The sequence below is a fragment of the Sceloporus occidentalis genome, unplaced genomic scaffold (assembly GCF_023333645.1).
Source record: "Sceloporus occidentalis isolate IW3139 unplaced genomic scaffold, rSceOcc1.0.p SCAF_6, whole genome shotgun sequence".
Classification (NCBI taxonomy): Eukaryota; Metazoa; Chordata; class Lepidosauria; order Squamata; family Phrynosomatidae; genus Sceloporus; species Sceloporus occidentalis.
Window position 1 is genome coordinate 141,287,886 of NW_028316986.1, and position 26,270 is coordinate 141,314,155.

The 26,270-nt window shown below is 40.3% G+C and overlaps 1 protein-coding gene across 4 annotated transcripts; it reads right to left on the minus strand.

The window, feature by feature from the left end:
* Nucleotides 1–3,294: 3,294 nt before the first annotated feature.
* Nucleotides 3,295–25,651, minus strand: LOC149311459 (glutathione S-transferase 3-like). Of its 4 annotated transcripts, XM_089531105.1 has the most exons (8): nucleotides 25,571–25,588; nucleotides 24,971–25,022; nucleotides 16,820–16,928; nucleotides 15,276–15,327; nucleotides 10,928–11,060; nucleotides 7,682–7,823; nucleotides 6,565–6,696; nucleotides 3,295–4,937 (listed from the first exon to the last, which is right to left on the minus strand). In XM_089531105.1, exons 2-8 carry the CDS (start codon nucleotides 24,982–24,984, stop codon nucleotides 4,794–4,796), a joined length of 726 nt encoding a protein of 241 aa, XP_089387231.1. In that variant the 5' UTR covers nucleotides 24,985–25,022; nucleotides 25,571–25,588; the 3' UTR covers nucleotides 3,295–4,793. The 4 variants fall into 4 exon arrangements, with proteins under 4 accessions (XP_089387231.1, XP_089387233.1, XP_089387234.1 ...); XM_089531107.1 differs by lacking the exon at nucleotides 24,971–25,022 and having other exon boundaries at nucleotides 25,571–25,651; XM_089531108.1 differs by lacking the exon at nucleotides 24,971–25,022 and having other exon boundaries at nucleotides 25,560–25,608.
* Nucleotides 25,652–26,270: the final 619 nt, after the last annotated feature.

Sequence of the window (26,270 nt, forward strand, 5' to 3'; positions counted from 1 at the left end):
AAGTTTGCTTAACTTCATTACAAACAACATGCCAGAACTTAAATCCAGCCTTGGCTCGCAATGATGGCCTGGTTTTTGAAGACCCATAGCTTCTAGCTTTCGCAGCAAGTGATTTCCTTAAGTTAATTTCAATTTCTTCAGCACAGCCTGCTTGGTGGCATGTTATTAAATTAATTATACACTGCTTTCCTCAAAGATGCCAAGATGCATCTCTTAACCTGGATCTTTTACCGTGTTTTAATGGTTTTGTTATTTTAAAACGTTTCTAGTGCTTTGTTTATATTGTTAGTTGCCTTGAGTTTTATTTTTCAAAGAAAAGATAGAAATGAAGAAGTAATAGTAATAATAATAATAATAATATTGTGTTAATATGGTAATTTTTGCATATGTAGTAGAAATGAGCATGTACAAGTTTTTTGCACATGTAGTAGAAAACAAGATGCACACTTATTTTGACCTTTCCCTACCCAAATGCTTAGCTTGGCCTGGAAAAAAAGACAAACGAAAAAACTGAAATCCTAACATCAAGCTCCATCTACTGGACAATGTGCTTTATAGGCCATCTAGGGAACAGATACTTTTTAAAATGACAACCAGTCCTAGGGGCCATTGACTTCAGTGGGATTCACTTGGTTTAAAATTGTCGTGACCATTTTCTCAGCTCTCTTTGGTCAACTCTCCAACATTCAAGTTACCACCTCTTTCTTACCTTTTGTACAGTGCTGTGGCCATAAATATATATACAATACATGTATTTTGCATTGGGGTTTGCTCCACTGTCCAACCCCTACTTGAAATTAATGGGAAACAAGCATTAGAAAAACCAAACTATCTTTTTGGACTTCAAAGTGGCAAAGCCTCTTTCCAAAATGTTTGCCACCAGTGCCTTTAATTTGTACAGCTCTCTGATTGTTTCTGGACTGCAACTTCCATTGGCTATCAAAAGCATAGGCCCTTGCCTATAGAGGATGATGGGAGATGCAATTCAATAACATTTTGGGCTTCAATTGGAAAGATAATAATAATAACCAGAAGAGGGGAGCAAGCCATTGTACAGTATTTGGTTCATCAGATCATGCCGGCAGATACCTGCTGGTAGGTGGATGCCTTAAAGTTGCCTGTAGACTTATTGTGACCTCATGAATTTTATAGGGTTTTCTTAGGTAAGAAGTACTCAGAAGTGGTTTTGCCATTTCCTTCCTCTGAAATGGGGCCTACAGCACAATGGTGGTTTCCCTAACCAGGGCTAACCTTGCTTAGCTTCCAATGGTGCTTTAGGGCTAATCTGTTAAACACAAGTAGTTGTCCTACACACACACACACACACACACACACAAACTGCTGTCCAGTATATTCTAGACTCCAGACATACTAAGTACAACACCTTTATGAAAAAAGTTTGAGTAAGTATTTTAATTGCTGGCCTGGTAATTAATCTGATCCCATTCTTAAACAAGATGATCTGGCTATGTTCAGTTTTGTACTGGAGGAGTTCTTCAGTTTTGCAAATGCTAATATGCTTTTAAACAGCCTGTTTCTTGGGTATGAATTGCAAAGTGGTGGAAATGGATTGTTTGTGCCTGGGTTGTGGCTGAAAGGCTTAATACTACAACACTGAAAACAAACAAACACAATACCCTACCTTTTAATTTTTTAATTAATTGAAGACTTACTACCATTTCAGTATTTGGACGCGTGGCATATAGGTAGTAGCTTTGTTTGAATATCTTTGGAGGTATTTGAATGCCTTATATTGACATTTCTGCATGGATTTTTCTTCTTTACTATTTTACCTTGGTCCTTAATGTTTTTTTAAAAGTTTGTTTCTTCTTCATATGATTTTTGTGTTATGAAGAATATATTTCTGTCCACAAGGTCCTTGAAGTTTATCTCACTCAACTGGAAGATAGAACACTTATACATTGTTTTATTAAATGTCTATGAACTTTTCAGTTCATTAAAGCATTTTCAGGCAGCATTTTTCAGATTCAGGTGTACAGTTAACGTTTAGAATTAACTAGTTAACTTAATTCAGGAGAATTAAGAATTGTTAGTTCATTGGTTTAAATAGGTAATTCATAGAAATTGGGTCAAAGTCCTTAATTAAAGTCCTTAGTTAGATTTCATCATAGTGTTTTCTTGTTGAACTAATATAATAACTCAAGTGATCAGAAACCAAACAGCCTCAAAATTGCCTGGTTCCCTTTCTTTTTTGTTGTATATTCTTTCACAACTTAATTTCTCTGGGAGGGCCACTGCCCACACTCTATTCAGCCATAACCCTTTTGATATACTCTGGGCTACCTTCCAGCCTTTTGCTATTTTGGCTCTAGCAGCTGTCAACAAAAGCCTTAAGAGATCTCCATGAAGCAGATGTTATTCTCCACTCTGAAACTGGAAAGCACTAACAACTTCTCTCATGAAAACTTTCCAGATTACACCATCATAGCATTTATTTTAAACCATTTTAACTGTCATATTTTCATCTTGCAGAATCCTGGGATCCAATATAAAGCCAGACCAACAGTGGACTAAATGCAGCCCACCAGCCTCCCCCCAACACTTCCATCTCTCCCCCCCCCCCCCCCCCAAATATATGGCTAGTCGGTGGTGCAATTTCCCATTTTGCCCCAGTCCACTCAATCTTTTTTCAGCTTGTGGGACTCTTTTCCCCCAAAGCCAAAAATGATCACCCAGTCAATTCCACTTGTAAGGAAATGCCTCCAGGGAATGAAAGGTTGCAGGATAAGGGCAATCTTCTGAGTGATTGGCCATTTGGGAGTAAAAATAAATATTTGTAGGGAATCAGCTATCAGGGGGTCAATGTAAGTACTGTATTTAACACCTATAAAAACTGTTTAACAACTGGTGTGCCATAACAGAGAGTACAGGACATCTCCTCACAGTGTAGTGTTCCCACATATAGGACTCCGAATACAGCCCTTGCAGCAGCTCTCAAGTCTTAGTAAAAGTACATGGTAAGAGACACTGCTTCCACAGGCAGGTTGAGATTATCACTGGGGTTTAGGCAACAATGTAGGGACAATTGTCCAGTTGGCTCAGTGAGTGAGAATTCATGAATTTTAAAGCTATCTTCAAACTGCATTAGGAAAAGAGTATTCTGAAAAGTAATAGAGGGATCTTGCAGCACCTGAGAAAGGGAAATGTGTAACATAAGCTTTTCATGGACTTATGTTTTGACTGCAGATGTGAAAACTGCTTAAAACTAAAGAATCCTGTGGAAATCAAGAATAAAAATAAAAGCTCACTGTAGACAATAAGGTAAAGAACTAGTTCTCTGTGAAATAATAAGAGCAGTTTATTAGTTTTCCAGTTTGTGGAAACAGCAAGAGGAGAGTACATGGAAATAATTACATGACTGAGCATCACAAATCCCATGTAAATTTAATATGGTAAACAGTTACAATATATTTGTATATAAATGCTGCAGAAGCCTAATATCCAGCTCCTAAGCATATTTTGATTTTATAGGGAATTATTTGTAAGTAAGCATCACTTTTATCTGCCTTCCTACCTTTTTTGTCATCTGAGCTTACAAATACCAGAAATGAGAGAAAAGCTGGAAAGAGAAACACAACCCTAGACTTACTTTGGCTCAGTTCTACAGTACAAGCCCTTTCCTATTGGCAGAAAATATTATTGGATAGAAAAAGAGTTGTTTGAGCATCTAACCTAATAATATACTTTATATAAGTGGTTGATGAGTTAGGCAAAATTACTTGTTAAAAACCCAAACTCCCAGAACCTCCCATGCCAGCTGGAGGAGATTCTGGTAATTGCAGTCCTAAAAGTAACTTTTCTAAACTCCCATCTGAAGAAAGATACTGCTTTGGCCAATGAGATATATAAAGTATGCTTTGAAACATGCATGGGCAGATGCCCAGCTTGCAAGACCTTCTTGTTGTTGTGCATCTTCAAGTTATTTCTGAGTTATGGTGACTCTAAGGCAAATCTATCATGGGGTTTTCTTGGCGAGATTAATTCAGAGGAGGTTTACCATTGCCTTCTTCCGTGACTCGCCCAAGGTCACCCAGTGGGTTTCCATACATGAGTCAAGATTCCAACCCTGATCTTCCACAGCCCTTGTCCGGTGAACAGACCACAGTGGCTCTCTTTGCAAAATCTACTCTTCTTTGAAAATAACAACATCAAACAACTGTAATCTCAAGATCTATCAACCAAAGGATTCTGAAGCAAAAGAGAGGCTTGATATTGAAGAATCATGAGAGAGAATTTTGTTCTGGGTACCAAAAATAAATGACAGTCATAGTCCTTTGCACAAATGGCTGTATGTGTCATCCGTTGCTCCTGCTGTTAAATAATTGGAAGTCATATTTCTGCCAATCTATTACCAGCATACTCTGATCTACCTTCTCACCAGCCCTGTTTTAAAGTATGATTCTTATGAATTAAAATCAGTATATAATAAACTCTTTAGTCAAAGTCCATTTATTAATCCCAATATGAATAGATCCATTGGATCAATGGAACTTACATAAACTTTGATTTACAAAGTTCCCATTGATTCATTGGTTTGAAACAATAGGAATAAGGCCTGTGTGTATATATAGTATTAGAGATTACCACTAGCAGCTTGATCAGAAGCCTAAATTAGCAGCCCACTCACCACCTAGTAAATGTCACACAGTACCTCTGGAGTCTAATGTAACAGCATGGGATTTATGACAAGAGCCCTTCACAGCAATAATTATTAATAAGTAGGAGTACTTGTAATTCTGATGTGCTCAACCAAACTACTTCAACTAACTCCCCTAAGTTGCTTTCACATTGTAGTACATCTGGAGAACTCTTCTCACAGTCTCCACATATTTGTCATCAGGAACAGGTTTCCTCAGGCTTCCCGGCTCCAGAAACTTCTTAATTGTAGGAATGTTACAGATCCTTGCTTTAAAAGCCTAGAAGGAAGTGAGGAAAAGACAAAACACAGACATTATAGCTCCTAAGTGACACTGTTAGAAGTAAATAATACCCAAATTTGCTTTGATAAAGTCACCTCTTGTACTTTGTTGTGGCAAAGGACACAACACAGTAGCCACTCTCAAAGAGGGCTGCAATACTCTGCTACAGCTGTGTCATTCCCTCAAGAGAGAATCAATGTTTAAAACATTTGAAATGTTTACTCTGGAATGAATATAGAAAGTGGCCAAAAACAACATAGGCACTGAGACACTTTTGGCAATACAGCTGTTGTGAAAAAGGATAAACTGAATATAAGATTCACCTAAAGTGTGCACAAAGATTACAAACAATGTGGTGAAGTGCACTCTTTTGTCTGTCTATATGGAATCCCTGCCTTGCCCCTCATATCAGATTTAACAGAAGCCAAATACAGGTGATCAACTCACCAAATAATAAAATATTCCAGTCCACCAAAGATTCGACTAGTCACCTGTACTAACGAAAACATGGCGAGTTTTTCTTTGCTTGCTTTTTGGTTTTTTTGGTACACACTGAAGCAATGTTTGAAAGCAGAGGGTCTTGTTAACTGGAAAGACCTTTCTCCACTAACTACATCACAAGGTGATCATTTGTGTTAGCAATCTGTGTACAGTGATTATGTTTCTTCCCTGAGTTAGAGGCACAAGGCTAGAGCTTTCCCTTAAGATGCAACTTCTCTTCCCTCTTTTTTTTTCTCAGTGCTTTTCAGATCTTAATCTTCATATTTCTATTCCAACTGCTTATTTATTGTGGTCTTTTAACTTATTTGCATGTAAGGCCACATGGATGTTTATATGTTTCAGAAAGGTTTTCGTAGGCTGCATCTACATTGCAGAATTAATACAGTTTGATACAACTTTAACTGCCATGACTCAGTGCTATGGAACTCTGGGACTTGTCATTTTGTGAGATATTTAGCCTTCTCTATCAGAGTTCTAGTACCACAACTACAAATTCCAAGATTGCTTAGGCTGGAGCCATGAGCCTTAGCATGACAAAAGAAAGATGAAAGAAGTGGCTTTCTTCTTGACTCTCCACATCCTGTCATAGCACTTCCATTCTCCTTCTTGAGGGAGATGGTTGTTAAAGTGTGCCTTTTGCCAAATGGATTCTTCTAGCGCGACAGAAGACACGTTTTTATGACTGCCTTCCTTGGGAAGAGAACAGAAGCGCTTTGACAGCATGTGTAGAGGCAAGGAATAAGCTGCTTCTCAACTGCTCTGTCTTGTCTTTCTTTTGTAATGCAGTAAGGCTCCATGACAGTCAAAGTAGTGTCAAACTGCATTAGTTCTGCAGTGGGCAGCAGCCTTAGTGAGGAAACATAGCCCTTATTTCTGAAGGTATGGGTGTGATTGGAATCAGTCTCAAGGCTTTAACAGAACAAAACTGAGCTTACTTCAGGATAGACATATATGGAATTACATTGTCAGACTCCTCATATACAATGCACAGTTTTCTTGAATAAGTTTTCACGAAATCCCTTTTTGCTTTCCTCTTTGGAATAGTGAGATAGCAATCTTTTTAAAAAAAAAAATAGTAGCACACTTAAGTCACATTGCCTTATTTCCCCTGTCCTCTCAATACCTGCAGCTGAGGGAACTCAGCCAGAACACTGGAAGACTTCTCCTCAACCATTAAAATGGCTTCAATCAGTTGTACATCTGCCCAGCTGAACTGGTTGCCAACCAGGAACTCTTGTCCGTGATCCTTCAGAATCTGTAACACACCAATAACAGGTCTAATTAAAGCTACTGTGATTTCTAAGTTTTCAATGTAGGGGCTCTCATTATAAAAACCTGCTTTGGGGTCATGTGGCCTGTTATGGCCCAATAGCAAAACACAGTATAATGTTCTATAGCAGAAAAATGTGTGGAAAAGCAAGCATTGACTGAGGGCCCTTTCACACTACACAACTATACTGCTGTGATTCCACAAGTGGTAAAATAGACTGCACTACTCCAAATTAAAGACAGTATATCTTTTGCAGTGCTTCCACTGTATCAAATACTCCTTGCTAGTAAGAGACAAGTGCATCAGGGAGAAACATACTAGTCCAGCTTGGTCCCTGTTGTGCAAACTGTTTCTTATGGGTATTGCCCCCTGCCCCGCATTTGTGGAATATGCAATAACAAAATAAACACAAATGCATAGGGACACCCTCCATCAGTCACTAGTCATGTCATAACAACAACAGCATGGACTGTTAGGGGTGAGAAAGAGGCCGCATTAAGCATGCTGCAAACCCTTGTGAAAGTAGGCAGACTCATATGATCATTGTGCAATATGTGAACATAGATTTAGAGATGCAAGGCCTGCAGATTTGTGGGGTGGGCATGAACACAAACAGTACTTCAAATTTGTTACTCATGGGGCACAATTTTGGTGGGACGTGACTAAATCAGAAGAGGCCAGAAGGCAAGATACCTCTGATGAGGAGGAGGAAGAAAAGGCACTGAAGGCTATTCCCCCCATGACTCAGAAATTCTGTCATGGGTCATACTCAGGCGAGTAAACTCCATTCAAGGAAACAGTTGTAGGCCAGATTTGGGAAATATGTGGCTCTCCAGAAGTTATCAGATTATAACTCCCCTCACCATTGGCCCAGTTGGTTAGGCTTAACATGAGCTGTAATCCAACATTATCTGAAGCATCACATTTTTGCCTTACTCATGAGGTACAGAAACATGATACTGAATAATACCTTTTCATAGACAGGAAAGTATCGTTTTGTTGCTTTTTCAACGATTACAGCAAGTTGCTTCTCCTTATCTTCAGGGGATAAGAAAGGGAACAACAAAATGAACCCCATTAGGTCTGTTGTTCCTTCCACATAGGTGTCAATTCTGCGGAGACAGATACACAGACACACACCAGTCAGTCTTACTTCTGGCTTTAGTCAGCTTATATCCATCTCATATAAAACAGCAGAAAAGTCATTAGTTTTTTGTGGGTTTTTCGGGCTGTGTGGCCATGTTCTAGAAGAGTTTATTCCTGATGTTTAGTCTGCATCTGTGGCTGGCATCTTCAGAGAATGCTGGCATGGAAGAGAGTTGGGTATATGTGTGTGTGTGTGTGTGAGTGTGTGCACGCACACACACACACACACACACACACACACACACACACTCACTCTGTGTGGCCCTGGGTAGGATTAGGGTGATTTCCATGTTAGTTTGTGTATTGTTCTGTTGTTGATGACAAGGCCTCAGGGTGGGAGGACATGCAAAAGGGATTAGTGTCTGCTTAATTAGTGATCATTGTCTGGTAGAACATGGCCACATAGCCCGAAAAACCCACAAAAAACTATGGATGCCAGCCATGAAAGCCTTCAACTTCATATTAGAAAAGTCATTGTTTTCCTATGATGCACTAGCATGCAAGAGATGATAGCTGACACTGTGACAAACTGTACTGTATTGCCAGCTCTTTGCCAATGGGCAATTTTCTCCAATGTGCTGCAAACTGTCAGAAAGAGAACATAAGAGTGGGAGAATGGCTTAATCCTTGTCCACGTGGCAAGAACAGAATATCACTTTAGAACTGGTTGATTTCAATAATTTTCTGTTGAAAGATAAACATTTTACTGGACCTGACTTTACCATGTATCTTTACTGTCTCTGAACTGAGGCACTAGCTGCCAAGGGTGAGGAAAACATACTATGAAGTCATATTTCTAAAAGGGAGCGTTTGATGCTAGACTACTTGTGTGTGTGTGGGTCGGGGGGTTAATATTATAGAGGCAACTCTTCTGGCTCTTATTTTGATTTCTTTTGAACCACCTGAGCTCAGCCTGTCAATCCTGAAAACCTTCTGCATGCTTGGGAATGGGATTTCTGATTTGTGGCACTCAGAAAATTTATTTTCTGCCAATTCCAAATGCAAAGAAAGTTTGTGTGACTACAACAAATATGAATCAGATGCACAGAGGCAGTCATTCTTTCTACAACCAAGTTGAGGGATTTCTTGGCCCAGGGGCCAAAGAGTTTCAGCAGGGTGAGTGGGGAGAAAAGGTTTCATTCTAGTGGTGCGTAAGGCTAAGATCACAGAGTAGAGCCAGACGTAATTCTTACTGGACTTTTCCCAAACCAAGTATATAAAGCACAGTTCAACTCAAAGCATATCCACTCAGGGAGATGCCCCAGTGCAACAGCTTTTCAGACTGGAAATCACTTCCATTAAACGGTTTCTTGGGCTTCAAGTAAGTCTAATCATAGAGAACAGTTACTGTCACACTGCAGAATTAATACAGTCTCATGCCACTTTAACTGTTGTGGTGCCATCTTATGGAATCCTGGGATTTGTAGTTGTCTCTGACAGAGAAAGCTAAATATCTCACAAAAGTACAAATTCCAGAATTCTATAGTATGGAGCCATGGCAGTCAAAGTGGTGTCAAAATGCATTAATTCTGCAGTGTACATGCAACATTAGAGAACAGCAGATGACGGCGGGCAGGACAAGGAATGCCTGCTGGCCTCATCCAGGCTGTGGGCTGAAACGTTTACAACCACTGCATGCTTACAGCAGTTTGATATCACTTTAATTATCATGGGTACATCATGCGGAGTCCTATGATTTGTAGGTTAGTGAGGCTACTTAACAGTTCCCTGCTGTAAAGTGTTAGTGCTGTAGTTTGGAGTAGTACACTAGAGCTCTCTAACAGATAATTACAAGAATTTCTCCAAAGTACAAATAACAGGATTCCACACAACTGGAAGTGCTGTAAGTATGTAGTGTGGATATACCTCTTGTTACATGCTTGTCTGAGAGATACACATAGAAAGCATAGGTTAAGTATTCCTTATCTGAAATATCTGAGACCAGAAGTGTTTTGGATTTTTTTTATGTTGGAATATTTGCATATGCATAATATATTTAGGAGAAGGACCCAAGTCTAAACACAAAATTAAATTATGTTGCATATATGCCTTATACACATAGCCTGGAGGTAATGTTATACACAACATTTTAAATAATTCTATGTATGAAACAAAGTTTGTGTACATTGAATCATCAGAAAGCAAAGGTGTCACTGTCTCAGTCAAATTTTGGATTATTTCAGATTTCTGGATAAGGGATACTTAACCTGTATTTGGAACAGAGCATTTGGCCCAATTTAATTTAAATCAAAAGAATGCCCCTATTTGCAAGTGGCTACTACATATATGAGGGGTAACGCTGTGTAGTGATTTGAGCACTGGACTATGACTCTGGATACCAGGCTTCAAATCCCACTCAGTCATGGAAATCCACCTCGGGCAAATTCACCATCTTTCAGTTTCAGAAGAAAGCAAAGACAGACCTCCTTCAGTGGATCTGAACAAATTTTGCCAAGAAAATCCCATGATTGCTTTGCCTTAAGCTTGCCACAAATCAGAAATTACTTGAAGGCATGTAACAATAATGCAGATCTGTATCTCCTGGCAGGCTTACAAGGACTTCTGACTCCTAGTTCTTTAATGACAGCAGAAAACAACCTTGTCTCTTCTCAGTCTAAATTAAACAACTGAAAAAACAAATGATTCAAGTAACCAGGAGTAATTTTTTAAAAAAGCAGGAAAACAGTGAACTGTTCAGAGCTGCTTCCTTGGCTTAAAACTCATTTATTCTAAGTGGATTTCCTTTGTATCAGGGTCCACAAAGTGAATCTTGGGCTGCATTTGCACTGCAGAAATAATGCAGTTTGACACTGCTTTAGCTGCCATGGTTCAATGTTATGGCATCCTGGGATTTGAGGCTAGATATCTCACCAAACTATAAACCCCAGAATTCCATAGCCTAGACCTATGCCTTGGCTTGCAGGAAGGAAATAAAGCAGATCCCCAATGTTTTCCCTCTCCTAAAGTAGATCATACCCTAGTTTGTATGACCCAAGAGACAAGGAGAGCTAGTATAGCACATACAACTTGAGCTAAATATATATATGTGTGTGTGTATCTGTTACAGTACAATGCTCTCTCCTTGAGGTCCTTCCCATAGAGGTTGTATTTTCCTGCAATGTAGCTGAGAATGGCTCGGGTCTGCACCATCTTCATCCCATCCATTTCCACCATGGGCACTTGCTGGAACAGGAGGGATCCATCTTTCGAGAAAACAAAAACGGAGGGAAAAGTCAAGCTTTCTGTCTAGAACTGAATGTCTACCCTGGTACTACAAACTAATATAATCCTAACTGATCTGTTATTAGTGCTCAAGAGAAATGTAGGTGCACAGATACATATATGAGGAGACAGATCATTGTAATATCAAAGATAGGGCTGCCAAGTCAGGATCATCACAGGCCCAGAGGTTTCTGGGCCAAATCTTGAGTTCTTTGCCTTAAGCTTTAGGCACCAATCACAGTCGCTTGCTGTACAAAAATATGGGATTATCCCTGCATCCTTTGTCTCACAAATCCAGATATGTGAACAAGAGACCTTATATGACTATAGAGGTCCAGGCTAACAGGCAGAAGATATCTACCCATATGAACCTGTCCAGGCCATGAGATCCTCAAGAATGGCCTTTTTCTCAGCCCCACCACCCATCACAGGCATAGTTGGTGGGAAGGCAAGATAAGGCCTTTTCAGTGGGTGCTCCTAGACATTGGAATGACCACCCTCTTTACTGTTTTTCTGCCAGCAGGTGAAATCCTTTTTATGCCAACAAAAATGGAAAGTTTTTAAAGAATGGGCTAAGAATGTATTGTTTTAAACTGAATTGTTTTTAATTGCTTTTTATCTTTTTAAGTGTAGGCTCAAATTGTTTTAAAATAATCTCATTTTTAATGTTCACTTTTTGGATGTAGTGGTACAATATTGTTTGTTCTTAAATTGTAAGCTGCCTTGTGTCCCAGTTTTGGGAGAAAGGCAAGATACAGATGACGACGACAACAACAACAGGTGTAGAATTGATACAAGTGAGTTATATAGCAAAGAAACTGATAGCAATTCTCCCTTCTTTAGTGCATAAAAATACAGCAATTTTAGGCAAGAAACCCAAGTATGAATATAATAATAATAATAATAATAATAATAATAATAATAATAATACACTCATCCCTCCACATTCACTGAGGCTAAGGCCACAGGACCCCATGAATGTGGAAAAAACACAAATAACAAAAACACTATGTTTTCATCTGAGAGAATACCTCTCTAGGAATCTCTAGGTCTTCCAGTGCAAGTCTGTGGTCAACATCTACCAGACTTTGACCACAGAATTGCACTGGAGGAGCTACAAATGCCTAGTGGAGTGTTCTCTCTAGGACTCTCTAGGTCCTTCAGTGCGACTTTTGGTTAAGGTTGACCATAGAGTTGCGCTGGAGGACATAGATATTAATGGAAAGAACATATTAATAAAACCCATGAGTAATCAAGGCCACAAAAGTCAAAGCCACAAATGTGTAGGAATGAGTGTATAATAACAACAATAATACTAATACTAATAATAGAGATACAGAAACCTCTGACCAAATGTGCTCTATTTATGCATTTATTCTTGTGATTTTCAATGAGATTGGAAAAGGATTTTGGACTATACCTCCCAGTATTCCATGCAACTGATGGGTAATTTTGGAAGTTATAGTCCAAAAAAAGAAACTTTCCCAAGCTCTGCATTTATACACAATCTCATTACAGAAAGCTAACCCTAAATACAGTACAAAAAGGAAATGTGACCAATGTTGTTCCCCCACCAATACAGTGGTTACTAGAACACCCTTGCTGACCTGCCTCCCCACCCCCCTTCATCCTCCATCTTTTATCCTTTGCCCTACCTGGACTCCACCTAAATTTTTTTTATCTCATTTTAGTGTATTTGTACATTAATGTTTTTAATTTTTCTTTTTTGGTTTAATCTCTTTTTAGGACTTGATTGTGTTTTTATGCTGGGGGGAGTGTTGGGGATTTTGGGATTTTAATGCATTTCTCTTTTAATTGTATGTTATTTTACTGCTGTAATCCGCTTGCATTCCCTGAGATTAAGAGGAATATAAATAAATATTATTATTAATCACTTGGGATCAGGCACATGTTTACTGAAGCTTGACTTTTTTTTCTGTTTGGAGCCATGAATAGAGCAGAATTAAGCTGTGCACACAGCACCCCAAAGTTAAGATTTCAGATCGCAAGATAAAAGCTTAATGCAGGGTAGCATATTTTAGTGGTGAAGAGCAATTGGTGTCTGATCACAAACACAGAGTAGCTACATGGACTAACTAAATCCATGAGCAAGAGCCAGAGTGAGTTTTGCTGAAAACATGACTTAAAGGTCCAATTCAGCTGCCACAAGATATATTACACAGCTGAGCACATGCCCAATCTGCTCCTACCCAACTCAGATCTCAATCAGCTATTACTACAGTCTTGCTGAACTCTTTTTCCCGTTATGGTGGTGCTGTGAACAAAAGTCAAACATCAGGTAACTGAGCACAATGAAACCAGTGTATGAGGTATACACAGAGAAAGCTTGTTCAGTGCTCGCAGCTACCTGCCTCTTTTTGTTAGATGGTAGGATACTTGTCATTGGCTTGGATCCTAGATGCCCCTCAGTGGAATTCCACACATAACACACAGAAACCTCAGTACTCACCCCTCTGACAAGACTAAACACTGAAACTTCCAGAATGGATCAAGGAATATGCTGTAAATATAGCTATTGTTTATAAAGTATACCTACTTCACTATAATCAAAACAATTTATAGGCCCTTCAAAAATGACCAGTTGTTGATGTCACAAAAAGACATATGGTACACAATATGTTTATGCAATTACAAACATAGGGCAATAGATTACACAATCACTAAATATAATCATGTGGAGTGGCATTTTTCTTATACTATCTGCTATTGTATGGGGTTATTGTTTGTAGTTATCTCTTTTGGTAAAGAGGATTAGGACAAATACATATGGATTTCCAGCATACTTGATATTGAACAGGAGCAGTAGCTTAGAAGTATGATTTCTTTTTATTCCTGAGATGTTCTAAATTTCCATGTAATCTCATTTAGTGTTTAACTGATTCAGTTTATAACATATTCCCATTATATTGTTTGTGTTTATTAGTTTAGGTGTCAGTTACTTATAAACTCAGTCCTTGTGAGTGAAAAACAGAGACTATTATAATACTCATTGAAGAAAACAAGCTGATAATGACCAATGGGGGTTAAACGTCTAGTTTAATATCCTGGGAATGGATGTCTTCTATTCTGTCAGTATCCTGTCTTAGTAATAAATAATAATGATTAAAAAATTAGTAGTTTATATTATTTCTATAATTATTATCTTCTGAGCTTTTTGTACAACATATCAGGACTTACTTGCATAGATATCCCTCCAAAGAATTACGCCTCAACAACACCTTAAAAAATGCAAGCCTGTGACTAATATCGTCATTTTATAATTTTTCCCCCGCTTGTATGATTCTTAACACTTTTGCCTGATGAAGAAGCCCGTGAAGCATGAAAAGTTTGCATCTTATACTTCATGCATTTTAGCTGTCTGAATAAAGGTATCACTGGTTTGTGGATTTTGGATGTTATTGTAAATATCTGGACTCTATGCATGATTACATTTTAGTGATTGTGGAGTCTGTTGTCCTGTTCCAAGCAGCCCCAGATTGTAAAAGGACTCCCTTTACTTTCTTGAGGCTGGCTGGAAGCGAAGTTCTACCATGCTGGCTAGCCCTAGCCTTAAGCTGGCAACACAATCACTACACAACACAAGGGCATCTCTGCTTGACATTTCCTTTTCCACCTTCTAGGCCTGTTGAGGGAAGTGGGGAGTGAATGGAAGAATAAGGTGACAATACTATGCCTGTACAGTAGCAACTGGAGCCTGCATAGTGGGATGAGGCTCCCACCAATACTAGACTTCTTGCGCAGTTTCCTGCTTCATTATCACTGGTGCATTTTAACCTACCCATCAACCTGCGACGAAGGAGAAATCCAGAATGTACTGCTTCAGCTGGCTCAGCCAGCTGTGACATTGTTTTAATCCACTCAATCTGGGATTTTCTATGTTTTCCAGGACAAATGGCAACTCTAGCTATGAGAGAATGGGCACAAACAGCTCCTCGGCTCAGGGAAAGCTACCAGTTGGTTGTAGCCTCTGTCCATTCATGAGAAGGCAACTCCAGATGCAAGCCGTTGCTGCTATGAAGGAATCATATGTTTACATAGGTACCCCTGCTTGAAATACAAGGCAGTAGTTCTCTCTCCCTGCTGCTCACAAGTTCTGCTTTCTCTTTGTTCCTGCTCTAGCAGGGACTCTGCTTGACATTTCCAGCCAAATGTTTCCTGGTTCATCATAGGCTTACCTTGAAGCAGCTTCTCATATTGTTCTCTTGTCTCTAAAAATTCCTCTTCACACTACAAGACAGAAACATTGAGAAGAAATTGTTGCAAAATTCTAGAAATTACGTACATCACTTGATTACGACCCAAGGACGAGCACCCATTGAGATTTCCTGGCTTCAAAAGCCACATTTTAACCACGAGTATTTCAAAACGCAACCAAACTCTTTCTTATCAAGGTTTGTATGTTCCCAAGATTGAGTCAGATTTCCAAGGCTGCTTTCTTCACTTCTGATGAAACTGCATTCCTTCCTGTACCCTACTTTGATACCAAGTAATTTTTTCACTGATTCATACATACCAATTGCATAAACACAAAGATGGCGGGTGGCAGGGAGAGAAACACAAACCACAAGTACACTCACTCAAATGCCTTGAAATCTGACTTCTGCTCTCCCTATTAACTAAACCTTTTTTAATACAAAGGTTTTAGACTAGCAGTCTGAAAGTCGTATCATATATACTGACTTAAAATTGCTAGAAAAATGTATGTATCAAGTCAAAAAGAAGCCAAATCTCCATATTAACTTAGCACATGTAACAGGGTGCCACTGAAGTACATAGAACTGTAGAAATAATGTAACTTGAAACCACATTAAGTGCTGTAGCTTCATCCTATGGGATCCTGGCACATGTAGTTTGCCCAACAGTGCTAGTGCCTCACAAAACTACAAATCCCAGGATTCTGTAGGATGGAGCCATGGCAGTGGGGTCCAACTGATTTATTTCTATAATGTAGATGCACCCTTCCGTGCATCCTGCTAGTCTGGCCCAATGCAGTACTCAAAGCAGATTGCATTAAAAACACTGAATAAAATGGTTAAAGTCAAAAGCAGTATATAAAACCCCCTCCCTACTCTCAACAGAATACTTAGATCTTCTCATCCTCTTCTGTTTTCAGGGGGAAAACCCATGTTTCTAGCCCTTATTGATTTTTGGCTGTATATCTTGAGACATCATAGCAAAAGAATTTCAGCTGGCCTATCTGTACTGAACAAGTGGTTCAGAGTCACAGTAGTATAATCGTGGTCATAACAGATTCAAATGTCTGGATAGACTCAAAATGTGCAGTTTTGCACTAAATAGCAATAAATGAAAACACTTTAAATACAACATCTTGAGTACGCATGGCTTTTCGTCCATTTATTCTCTCAACAGCAGTTCTGAAAGATGTGTTTGTAGATGAGAAGGAAATAAAATATTCCTCTTAGACTACAGGGGAAGAATGAGAGGAGGAAGTAAGTCTACAAAATCAACTGGTGGCCCATAGCCTCTTTTCAGAAAGAAAATTTTACCTTGCTCCCAAGGTCCCTACAACCTTATCTATCAAGATGTAGTAAAAACCTGAACAGTAACATCTTGAGAGATATATATTTTCAAGCTGTAAAACAGAGATATCCCAGCCTGGTGTTTCTTCTATTTCTGCCTTTTGTATGTAGGCACAATCGTCCAAGAAAAATACTCCCATAACACAATTTTCTATGTAAGCCAACCAGGGAATACAGACCTCCACACCAGCTGCTGCAAACAGCCATCGTATGGACTCCATCTTGCCTCTTCCATCAAAGTAATACAGCTTGGGCTTTTCGGCCATGATTTCACAGTTTCTTGATCTCCTAAGTAGAAAAAAAAACCCCAACAAAACAATGCAAGTGTTAGCCTTGCTGAAAAACCAATGGACAAGGCAGAACAAAGTAAGGTGATCTGAGCAAAATACCCAACCAGATAATGTACTCCAGGTTTTTGGTTGAACTTCAAAGGAGCTATCCAAGTTTCAGAACCTTAAATGGACCAAACTCCAGAGCAGATTCACAGCTGTAATGGCATGGAAACAGAATGCAAAAAGAAAGTACCAGGTTCAAAGGGTTCCCCACTATATAAAATAGTGTTCACATGCAGAGCATTTTACATCCCATCAAATTCAGAAAAACCACAGAGATGGTATTACTGTTCTCCTGGTTCAACTGGGAAAATGACACAGGACTGACTATAGGATTCCTAAGTGGAGTGAAGTGTACTTCTGCCACAAGGGAGACAAGTTTTGGAGTTCTTGTTAGCGTTATGGCCAAACATTAAAAGCTGTGCTGTGACAGAAAAGAGATAACTTGTATTAGTGACCTTGTATTAGTGACTTTTTGTGTTTGCAATGCAGTCTGAGGCTGGGGAAAGATATGAAAGCTGGGAAAATTATATTACATTTATACCATGTCAATGTCACTGGTCTTCTGGTTGTCATCAAAACCAGTGAACATCCATGGAGGAGGTTTTATTTATAACATCTTTTATTTGTAACACCCACCCCAAATTTTAGCTACCTGTGCGGTGAGTGGAGAAGAAGCAAATTAAAAGAATATAACTGGAACAAGACCTTCAAAAATGTGGCTTCTGTGTGAATGTGGATAGCTGATCATGGAGCTCTTGCAGCCTTGCTCAACCAGGAGGAATGCTGGAAAGCTTTGACTCTCTGCCTGACCATGGGTTCTTGATTAGCTACAATAAATCCCTGTTTAAACCAACCACAGTTTGTTCTAGTTTGGACATAATGCCAAACCATGGTTAATCTGAAGCAGACAATTTCAATATCTACTATTCATACCTATAGCTTGTTTGCAAAATATACATCCAACCTGGGCCACTGAATCTGATAACTGTTATCTCTCTTACAGTACAGTTACTGGCAGTGATCTACCAAAGACTTAAGGAAAAAATATTTTGCAACTCATCCTCAGAAGGGATAAACCTCTGACCTTACACACAAAGCAAGCATTGACTAGCTGCAGAAAGGCCACTTGACATAAGGATCAAGACAGCCATTAAACCTATGTGAATTCCCACTTATGGCAATAACATCTTAACCCTTCAGACTTTGAAACTTCATCCCAAGCTGTACAGCTCTCTGTAAGAATAAAAGTGAAGGCACATCTCTCTGTCTGTTAGGATGACAACTCCAATGCCATGAAACATAGACACCCAGAACCTGACCAGGGTACTGAGGAGTTCCTAGGGATGTATCTGTTGAGTTATTTGGGGGTGCAGTAAAAAAATAATTGAGTTTGACACCACTTTAACTGCCATGGCTCTGTTCTACAAAATTCTGGGATTTGTGGTTTTGTGAGGCTCCAGCATGCTTTGGCAGAGAAGGCTAAAGACCTTCAGGAATCATTTACCACCAATAAGCCCTGGTGCCATGGCAGTTAAGTTGGTGTCAAACTGCATCATTTCTGCAGCATAGATGAATACTGAGTTAAACACCAAACCATGTCCATCTTCAATTACTAAGCGGCACATTGCCCTTAACAAGGACTCAATTTTGCAAGGAGTACTTTGACGCTACTCTCTCTGCCACAAGTTATACAACTGCCCTCTTTGCTTATGGGGCATCTTGCCTCGTGAACATGGAGTAGGCACTGCGGACCCCTTTGTCATGATGCTGTGGGCAGCAGGTGCGCCTCAGGATCGTACTATCTGTGGATTCATTCAAATGGAGGCATACACCATCTGTTCAGCTCCAACAGCTGCACCAACTGGCTAAGAGTTGTAGAAAACTGAGGATGATGATGATAATAAGGATCGAGGTGGGGAAACACCACATCAGTTAAACCACTTAGAGAGTGCCAAGTTCACCGATAAGCGGTATAAAAATATACATGCTATTGCTATTAAAACACAACAGGTAAAATACACATCAATTTAACAAGACATACATACAGTTAAAAAGGACAAGATATACACACATTAAAATAATCCACATTTAAAATTCACAATTTTAAAAAGTTATCTAGATAAAATTATCTGGATTGTAACCAATGTGTGAGCTACATACTTTCACTAGGTGACAATGCCATATTTCCCCCCACCTAAACAGATCTCAGAGATCTCAAAAAGAAACCAAACTGGCTTCTGTAACTAAGGGACAATAGACATGATTAACACTCAAGCTGAACTCTACATTCTTGGAAGGGGAAAAAGCATCCAATCTGTTGAATGTCTCTAGTTTCCAACTGAAGGAATCCTGAGGGGAAATTATGTGTTGGCACACAAACAAAGGTCCACAGTTTTCAGTCTCCCTGCACCCCTTACAAGCAGGAGAAATGCAACTTTTGAAGAATAACCCAATGAAGACAGCCGAACTACTGGAGAGAGCAGCCACTTATTAGGTGACAAGCTCACATGAAAGGGATTTCAACTGTTCAGGACCCAGGAATGTGGACAAAGGTGGCCAACTCAGAGAAGGAGAAAAATATTTGTTATTACTTCATCTCGAACGTGAAGATGGTCCACAGTGAAATTCTGTGGCAAGAGCCAATTCTCAATATTGCAACACCAGAAGAGGAAGAAACAATAGAAGAGTATTGGTTAGCAAGGCAATGTGCAGAAAAGCAGTGACTTGACTTTTTTTGCCATATAGTTTAACAGATGTTCTTTGCTAATGTTAATCAGTGTATTATTGTTATTGGGTACACCTTCAAGCCGTTACAGAGATCCTAAGGTTTTCCTGGCAAAAATTTGTTTGGAGAGAGTGTGGCTTGCCTAAGATCACCCCACTGGGTTTCCATGGCTGATTTGAACCCTGGTCTCCAGGGTTTTATTCTAATACACAAATTACTCTACCATGCTGGCATTAAAAAAATAAAAGAAAATACATTAATTTATTATATCAGGACTTCCCAATGGTGAGGTGGGACCCCCGAGAGGGCATGAGAGTTGCTAAAGGAGGGTGCGAGATTTGTAGGCTATGATTCCCCCCCTCCAACGTTTTTAATGTGTAAAATGTACACGTGTTGAGCTGAATATTCAGTTTACTTAAATAAAAACTCTTCTAATTTGAACGATATTATTTCCTTATATAATGTTAAAATATGAATATACAGTACATGAATGTGCAAATGAAAACATGAAAATAAACAAAATATTTTAATTAATATACAGTACTATGTCGAGGGGCAGTACAACGTCCACGTGTAGATGTAAAAAAAGGGGGGGGGGGTTCCCAAGATTTAAAAGTTTGAGTACCATGGCATTACACTGTTGAGTGTCCTTCAAAGTTGCATGACGTCCACTTCTGTGAAAGCAATTTTGCATTTTCCCCTTCAAGTGGGCAGGAAAGAAGAATGAGAAGAAGAGTGATTTTTAGCAACAGATAGCAGGAAGGGTTAGGCACATCTTTTCTGTGGTTGATCTTATCCAAGGTTACTCTTCCATTTAAAAACTATTGGGAAAGACAGAGGGGACTTTGGATCATGTCTATTCCATCCCTCACAAGTGGACTATATGACTCTTATCTAACAAAACAAACATTAGTGAAATCACTTTTTAGACTATCTCCCAGAAACCTCCCCTTATCAGCATGGTCTCTGGTGGGTTCTTTGAGTTATGGTTCAAAAATAATAATAAAAAACTTTCCCCAAGCCATAGATAATTTTCAGAATTTTGTGAAGACAAATAGATACCTAAACGTTTTTCTCATGTAACCTTTCTCAGTCTGGTACCTTCTAGATATGTTGGACTAGAACTGGTATCACCCCAGTCTCCATGTTGGGTAGGAATAATGGAGGCTGGTGTCAAACACACACCTGGAGCACAACGTGTTGGGACAGCTTGTGTTTGTACTAGTTATCACCTAGACTGCTGCCACATTACAGAATTAATGGAGTTTGATAACACTTTAACTGTTAAGGCTCCTTCCTATGGAATTCTGGGATTTATAGTTTGTTGTGGCACCAGAGCTCTCTGATAGCGAAATAGTTAATGAAACTACAAAACGCAGAATACCAAAACAAGAAGCCGTGGCAGTTAAAGCGGTGTCAAGCTGCACTATTTCTGCAGTGCAGATTCAAACTCAGTTACCTCCAGGTTTTAATTCTACTAGCCATTCAACCCTTCACAGCCCTAACTAGGAGTAAACCAAAATAAAGGGCTTGTCACTCTCCTTGAATAGTGGAGAAGTAGATGAGTGGTGTGTACATTTTCTCATAATTCCCAGTTCTTAGCGCAAAAGACCAGATAATAGAAGGAAAGAATAGTCTGTACATGAGAGAATGTTCTTGCATCAGTGTGCAGTTTGGAAAAAAGACAGTGCTCTTGATCTATAAACGTCTATACGTGGCTATTGGGCACAATAATAAACCACATCTCCATTTATCAAAGAATTACCAATAGTCAACAACTAAGAATGGGCCTTTGCCTGCATACCTTGCTCAAAGGCTTCCTTGGAGATATTTTTTGGGGAAAGTAAGTGCTAGGGGAAAAAAGGAATAGAAGATGCCAAAAGGAAAGGGAGGGAAGGACTGATGTGAAAATGATTTTTTACAAAGGTAAGTTAGTGGTGATTTTTTAAAGATCCACTATTGGTCCTACCAGTTTTAAGGAAGTACCAGCACAATGGAGTTTATCACAAGGAGGAGATTGGAAGTTTATCCCATGAATATCCTGGAAAAATAGCGTAATATTGTGAAACAATGACGTCACACAAAATGATTTTTTTCTAGGATATTAAAGTGGTCACAAAGAAGCATTAATGCACATCTTTTTACTTTCGGGATTTCAGCGACACTGCATTTCTAATATCACTTTATTTGCACAACCGCATGTGATAAATCATTTGTGCAATTACTTGCCATTTTTGCTTCATTTGCAAGATGCTTTAAATGCGCTTTAGTCTCTCTTTAATGCCGAAATTAGCCCCAATGTGATAAATTACAAGGAGGAGGATGCTGGGTTACCCTTATCCTTCCCTTAATGGCTTAGGCTTCATGCCTATAGAATACAATGGATATGAAAAATAAATTAAGACCACTCAAGTTATGAAGTCGAAGGCTTTCATGGCCAGCATCCATTTCTCTGAAGATGCCAGCCACAGATGCTGGCGAAACATCAGGAAGAAACTCTTCTTGAACATGGCAACATAGCCCAAAAACCCCACAAAAAACCACTCAGTTATTTCATCATTATAAATGCAAATATGTGTCTTTAAAAAGCAACTGTCAAAGGATAGTACAGAAGAAATGGGACCCTGTCAATTGCAAAGGGCTAGTTGATATTAGCTTTAAAAAAAGAATAAGGCCTGGATCACACTGCTCTTTGAATACAGAGATCTCAAGTATTGTTAAAAACTGAGACTCACAAGTCAGGAGCATGTTTTAGAAATCCCACTCCAAATACAAGGCAGGTTTTGAAGGTTACCCAAGCCAAAAAAGTTGCCTTTATTTGCTATTCTCCTTTGGGATAAGCATGAATATCTCACAACTGATAAAGATACTAATAGCATCTTCATATCTAAACAAACTTCTTCAATGCAAGAGTATGCAAACTCGCTAAATAGCATATAATCCTTTACAAAGAAGAAAAGAGAAGTAAATTATTCTCAGCTCTAATCAGCTCTTTTCATGGCCTCTAAAGTTCCATTGCCAGATGTTAAGATCATCCAGCTACTTATAAGGAATAGTTTGACTATTTGTTTCTCTGTTCAAAGATGTTTCGAATAGCTAAGAATACTTTCTATGCAGTCCTTAACACCACGAGAGCTTCACTACTCACGCCAGCTTTTGTTATTAGTCTTGTCACAGTACTTGGGAAAAATATTGGCTTGGGGAAAGTACGGGAAACCTCCTCCCCAATGTAGTCAACTGACACCAAAACATAACTGAGTTGTAGTTGTTGTTTTTCCTTTCGGACTTCAGTGTGCAGAAATCTGCAGCAGCCATAGTCAGTGGGAGTCATAACCCCCAAATGTAAACTTTTCCAAGCCCTGGAACACAACTGATCACAAGGCCAATCCTTTCCTTCCTGGCAATCTTAACAAAACAAACATATTGATGCTGGTTCTCTCTTTTTGCTTGCAAACCAAGCCTCCTATGTTTCTTACAAACTTGCTCACACTTATGTGGCCTTCTCTCCATGGCCGCAACAGTGTTAACCACAAAATAACACATGTTTCTAATGTTTCTGCCCCGTTCGTCTGCAGGGATGAACTTTTAGCCTCCAGACTTATGGACCACTTCTTTCCAACAGAGGCCTCTTTGTTCAAGCAACTATGTTTTCCCAACCTCCAGCTCCCCCTTCACTTCTCATGTGCCACCGCCACTGGCCATCTCCAGGAAGATGAGACTGCCCACACCCACCTCTTCTTGCAAAAGGTGCAACATCTTGATCTCCCAGCCATAGGAAAGCACTTAGGAAAAGTTATTTTGAGGAAGAAAAGGGCCACGGTCCTCCAGATTCACTGATCATTCAGGCTGAGGGACCGGAGGAGACCCTGGCCTCACCTACATTGCAAAATCAATGCAGTTTGACACTGCTTTGACTGCCATGGCTCAGAGCTACGGAATCCTGGGATTTGACGTTTTGTGAGATGCTTAGCCTTCTCTATCAGAGAGCCACAAGAAACTATAGATCCCAGGATTCCCTAGCATTGATCCACAGCAGTTAAAGTAGTGTCAAACTGGATTGTTTCTGCAGTGTGGATGCAGCCCCACTCCAGAAAACAAGGAGTTTTCTTTTCCAAGCTCTGGGAGAACTGCCTCTGTATTATCACCACTTTAACAGGACCCAGACCAGCTGCCACCAACTAAACTGCCCATCCAGACCCCTCCAATGGCCCATCTCACTCCATATTTTCAGGAGGATTTGGCATGGGATGGAGGGAATAAAATCAGCCAATGTGGTTTGAGCATTGGACTACAACTCTGGAGACCAAGGTTCAAATCCTGACTTGGCCATGGAAACTCACAAGGTGGCCTTGGACAAGTCACACTCTCTCAGCTTCAGGGGAAGGGAATAGCCAACCTCCTCTGAACAAATCTTGCCACAAAAACCCCATGGCATGGTCACCTTAAGTGCACCATAAATTGGAAGCAACCAGGGTGACCAGGTGTCCTAATCCAAAAAAGAAGGACAAGTCACCACAAAATGTAGGACCTTCTGGAAAAATTATTCTTTGTGTCCCCCCCCCCCTTCCATGTTTTAAGGAGATTTATGGTTTGACACTTGTATGCTGCAGCTGTATACATGTGTGGATGTCTTTTAAAGTAGATAAATAAGCATTTAAAGAAAGGAAAGAGAAATGGAGGACACACAACCAAATAAAAGCTGAAGACACTCATAGGGGTTTATCACACGAAGAAGATCAGGAGTTTATCCCGTGAATGTCACAGAAAAATCGCATTACGCAAAGCGATTTCACACGATGTCGCACAAAACCCACCATCAAAGTGATCACAAAGAAGCATTAATGCACAACTTTTTGCTTTTGGGCTGTCAGCGACAATGCATTTCTGATATCACTTTGTTTGCGCAACTGCATGCGATGTTCATTTGTGCAATTACTCGCCTTTTTTGCCCTATTTGTGGGACGCTTTAAGTGTGCCCTAATCTCTCTTTAGTGTGATAAACTCCATAGAAATGCCAATCTATGCTTCTTAGCCCTGCTCAAAATGGAGGATGTTTTCTTGTGGAGAGAAAGCTGAAATGGAGGACAGGTCCTGAAAAGGAGGAAAAGTCTGGCCATCCTGGAAAGGAAAACACACAACCACAACCACAACAACAACCATAACAACAACAACTACAACAGATCAGAGGTCTCTTGAAATTACAGGATAAATAAGTCCCAGGGAATGCAAAGCACAACCCCCCCCCCACACACACACAGAACAACACTTACCAAGAAAACGCCATTGCAGACTCATCTGAGGGTCGCCACAATCAGAAAGAAACTGAAGGCACACAACAACACAATGCTTGCAAGAATTAACAGCACACACCTCCAAACCCTTTCCCCACAGAGCCTCCAGGCTGCTCTTCAAAACAGGGGACAAGCAAGGAAGAAGCCCCAGCCCCAGCTCCATCACAGTCCCATTCCCACCAGGTCCCTTTTTGCACCTTCCCAGTCCCAATCCCAATCCCAGTCTCATCACCAGTGTCACCAGTTTCTTTTCCACCTTCCCAGTCTCATCACCTGTGCCACCAGTTCTCTTTTTGCACCTTCCCAGTCCCACCAGTTCCCCTTATGCACCTTCCCAGTCCAAATCCCAATCTCAATTCCACCAGTTCCCCTTTTGCATTTTCCCAATCCTAATCCCAAGCCCCTTCCCACCAGTTCCCTTTTTGCCCCTTCCCAGCCATAGTCCCACCCCACTCCCACCAGTTCCTCTTTTTCACAGTCCCACTCCCAATCTCATCACCAGTCCCACCAGTTCCCTTTTTGCACTGTCCAGTTCCAATCCCAATCCCAATCCCAGTCCCCTCCTTGCCTTGGACCCACCTGAGGCTCTTCTGCCTGCTGCCTCGCAAGCACTCACTGTCACTAACTTCGCAGTCGCCTGCCTTGAAAGCTACAGCAGAGCAGTGGCTCCTCCCCTCTTTTCAACAGAGAGGGGGAAGTGGGCGGGGTCAGGGCGAAAGGGGACCTAGCCAATCAAAACAGACCTCATTTACATTTCCCGCAGAGCCTCTTGGGAAACGATTTAGCACCTCCTGGGAAAGGACTTTGGGAAAACCAGATGCCGTGGCCCACCGCTCTGCCCGTCAGCCTTGATTACTACGTGCCAACCCTCATTTAACAGGCAAGTCCCAAAAAGGCTCACCGTAACCTAAAGGGCTTAGGGTAAAACGTGCTATATATACCGATTGGGCCTGTGTAGAGCTTTGGATGTGAGGGCGATCTGGCTGAGACATCTGTCACCCCATTGATCGCCAGGGTTGATTCGGCTGATCTGGCTGGCTAGGCGGGTGTCCCCTTCCTCCCTCACCGCTCCATGTGCGTCCCTCCCGAAGCTGCGCGCTCGGTGGAAGAGGACGACCGTACCGTTCTTCGGTCAAGGGTATACGATAGCTGCGCTCCCCTGCTAGAACCTCCAAACAAGCTCAAGGTCCATTTGTAGGAGAACGTAGGGTAGTCAAGCTTCCAAGACTCCAGACCACATCCAAGTAAGGCACTGCATGGGGCAGTCTGCCATTCTTTT

Coding starts and splice junctions, on each gene's coding strand:
- LOC149311459 (XM_089531105.1), bottom strand. Junction 15,328..16,819: donor TTGCAGCAGCTGGTGTGGAG/GTCTGTATTCCC, acceptor TCTGTCTTGTAG/TGTGAAGAGGAATTTTTAGA. Junction 11,061..15,275: donor ATATGAGAAGCTGCTTCAAG/GTAAGCCTATGA, acceptor TTTTCTCGAAAG/ATGGATCCCTCCTGTTCCAG.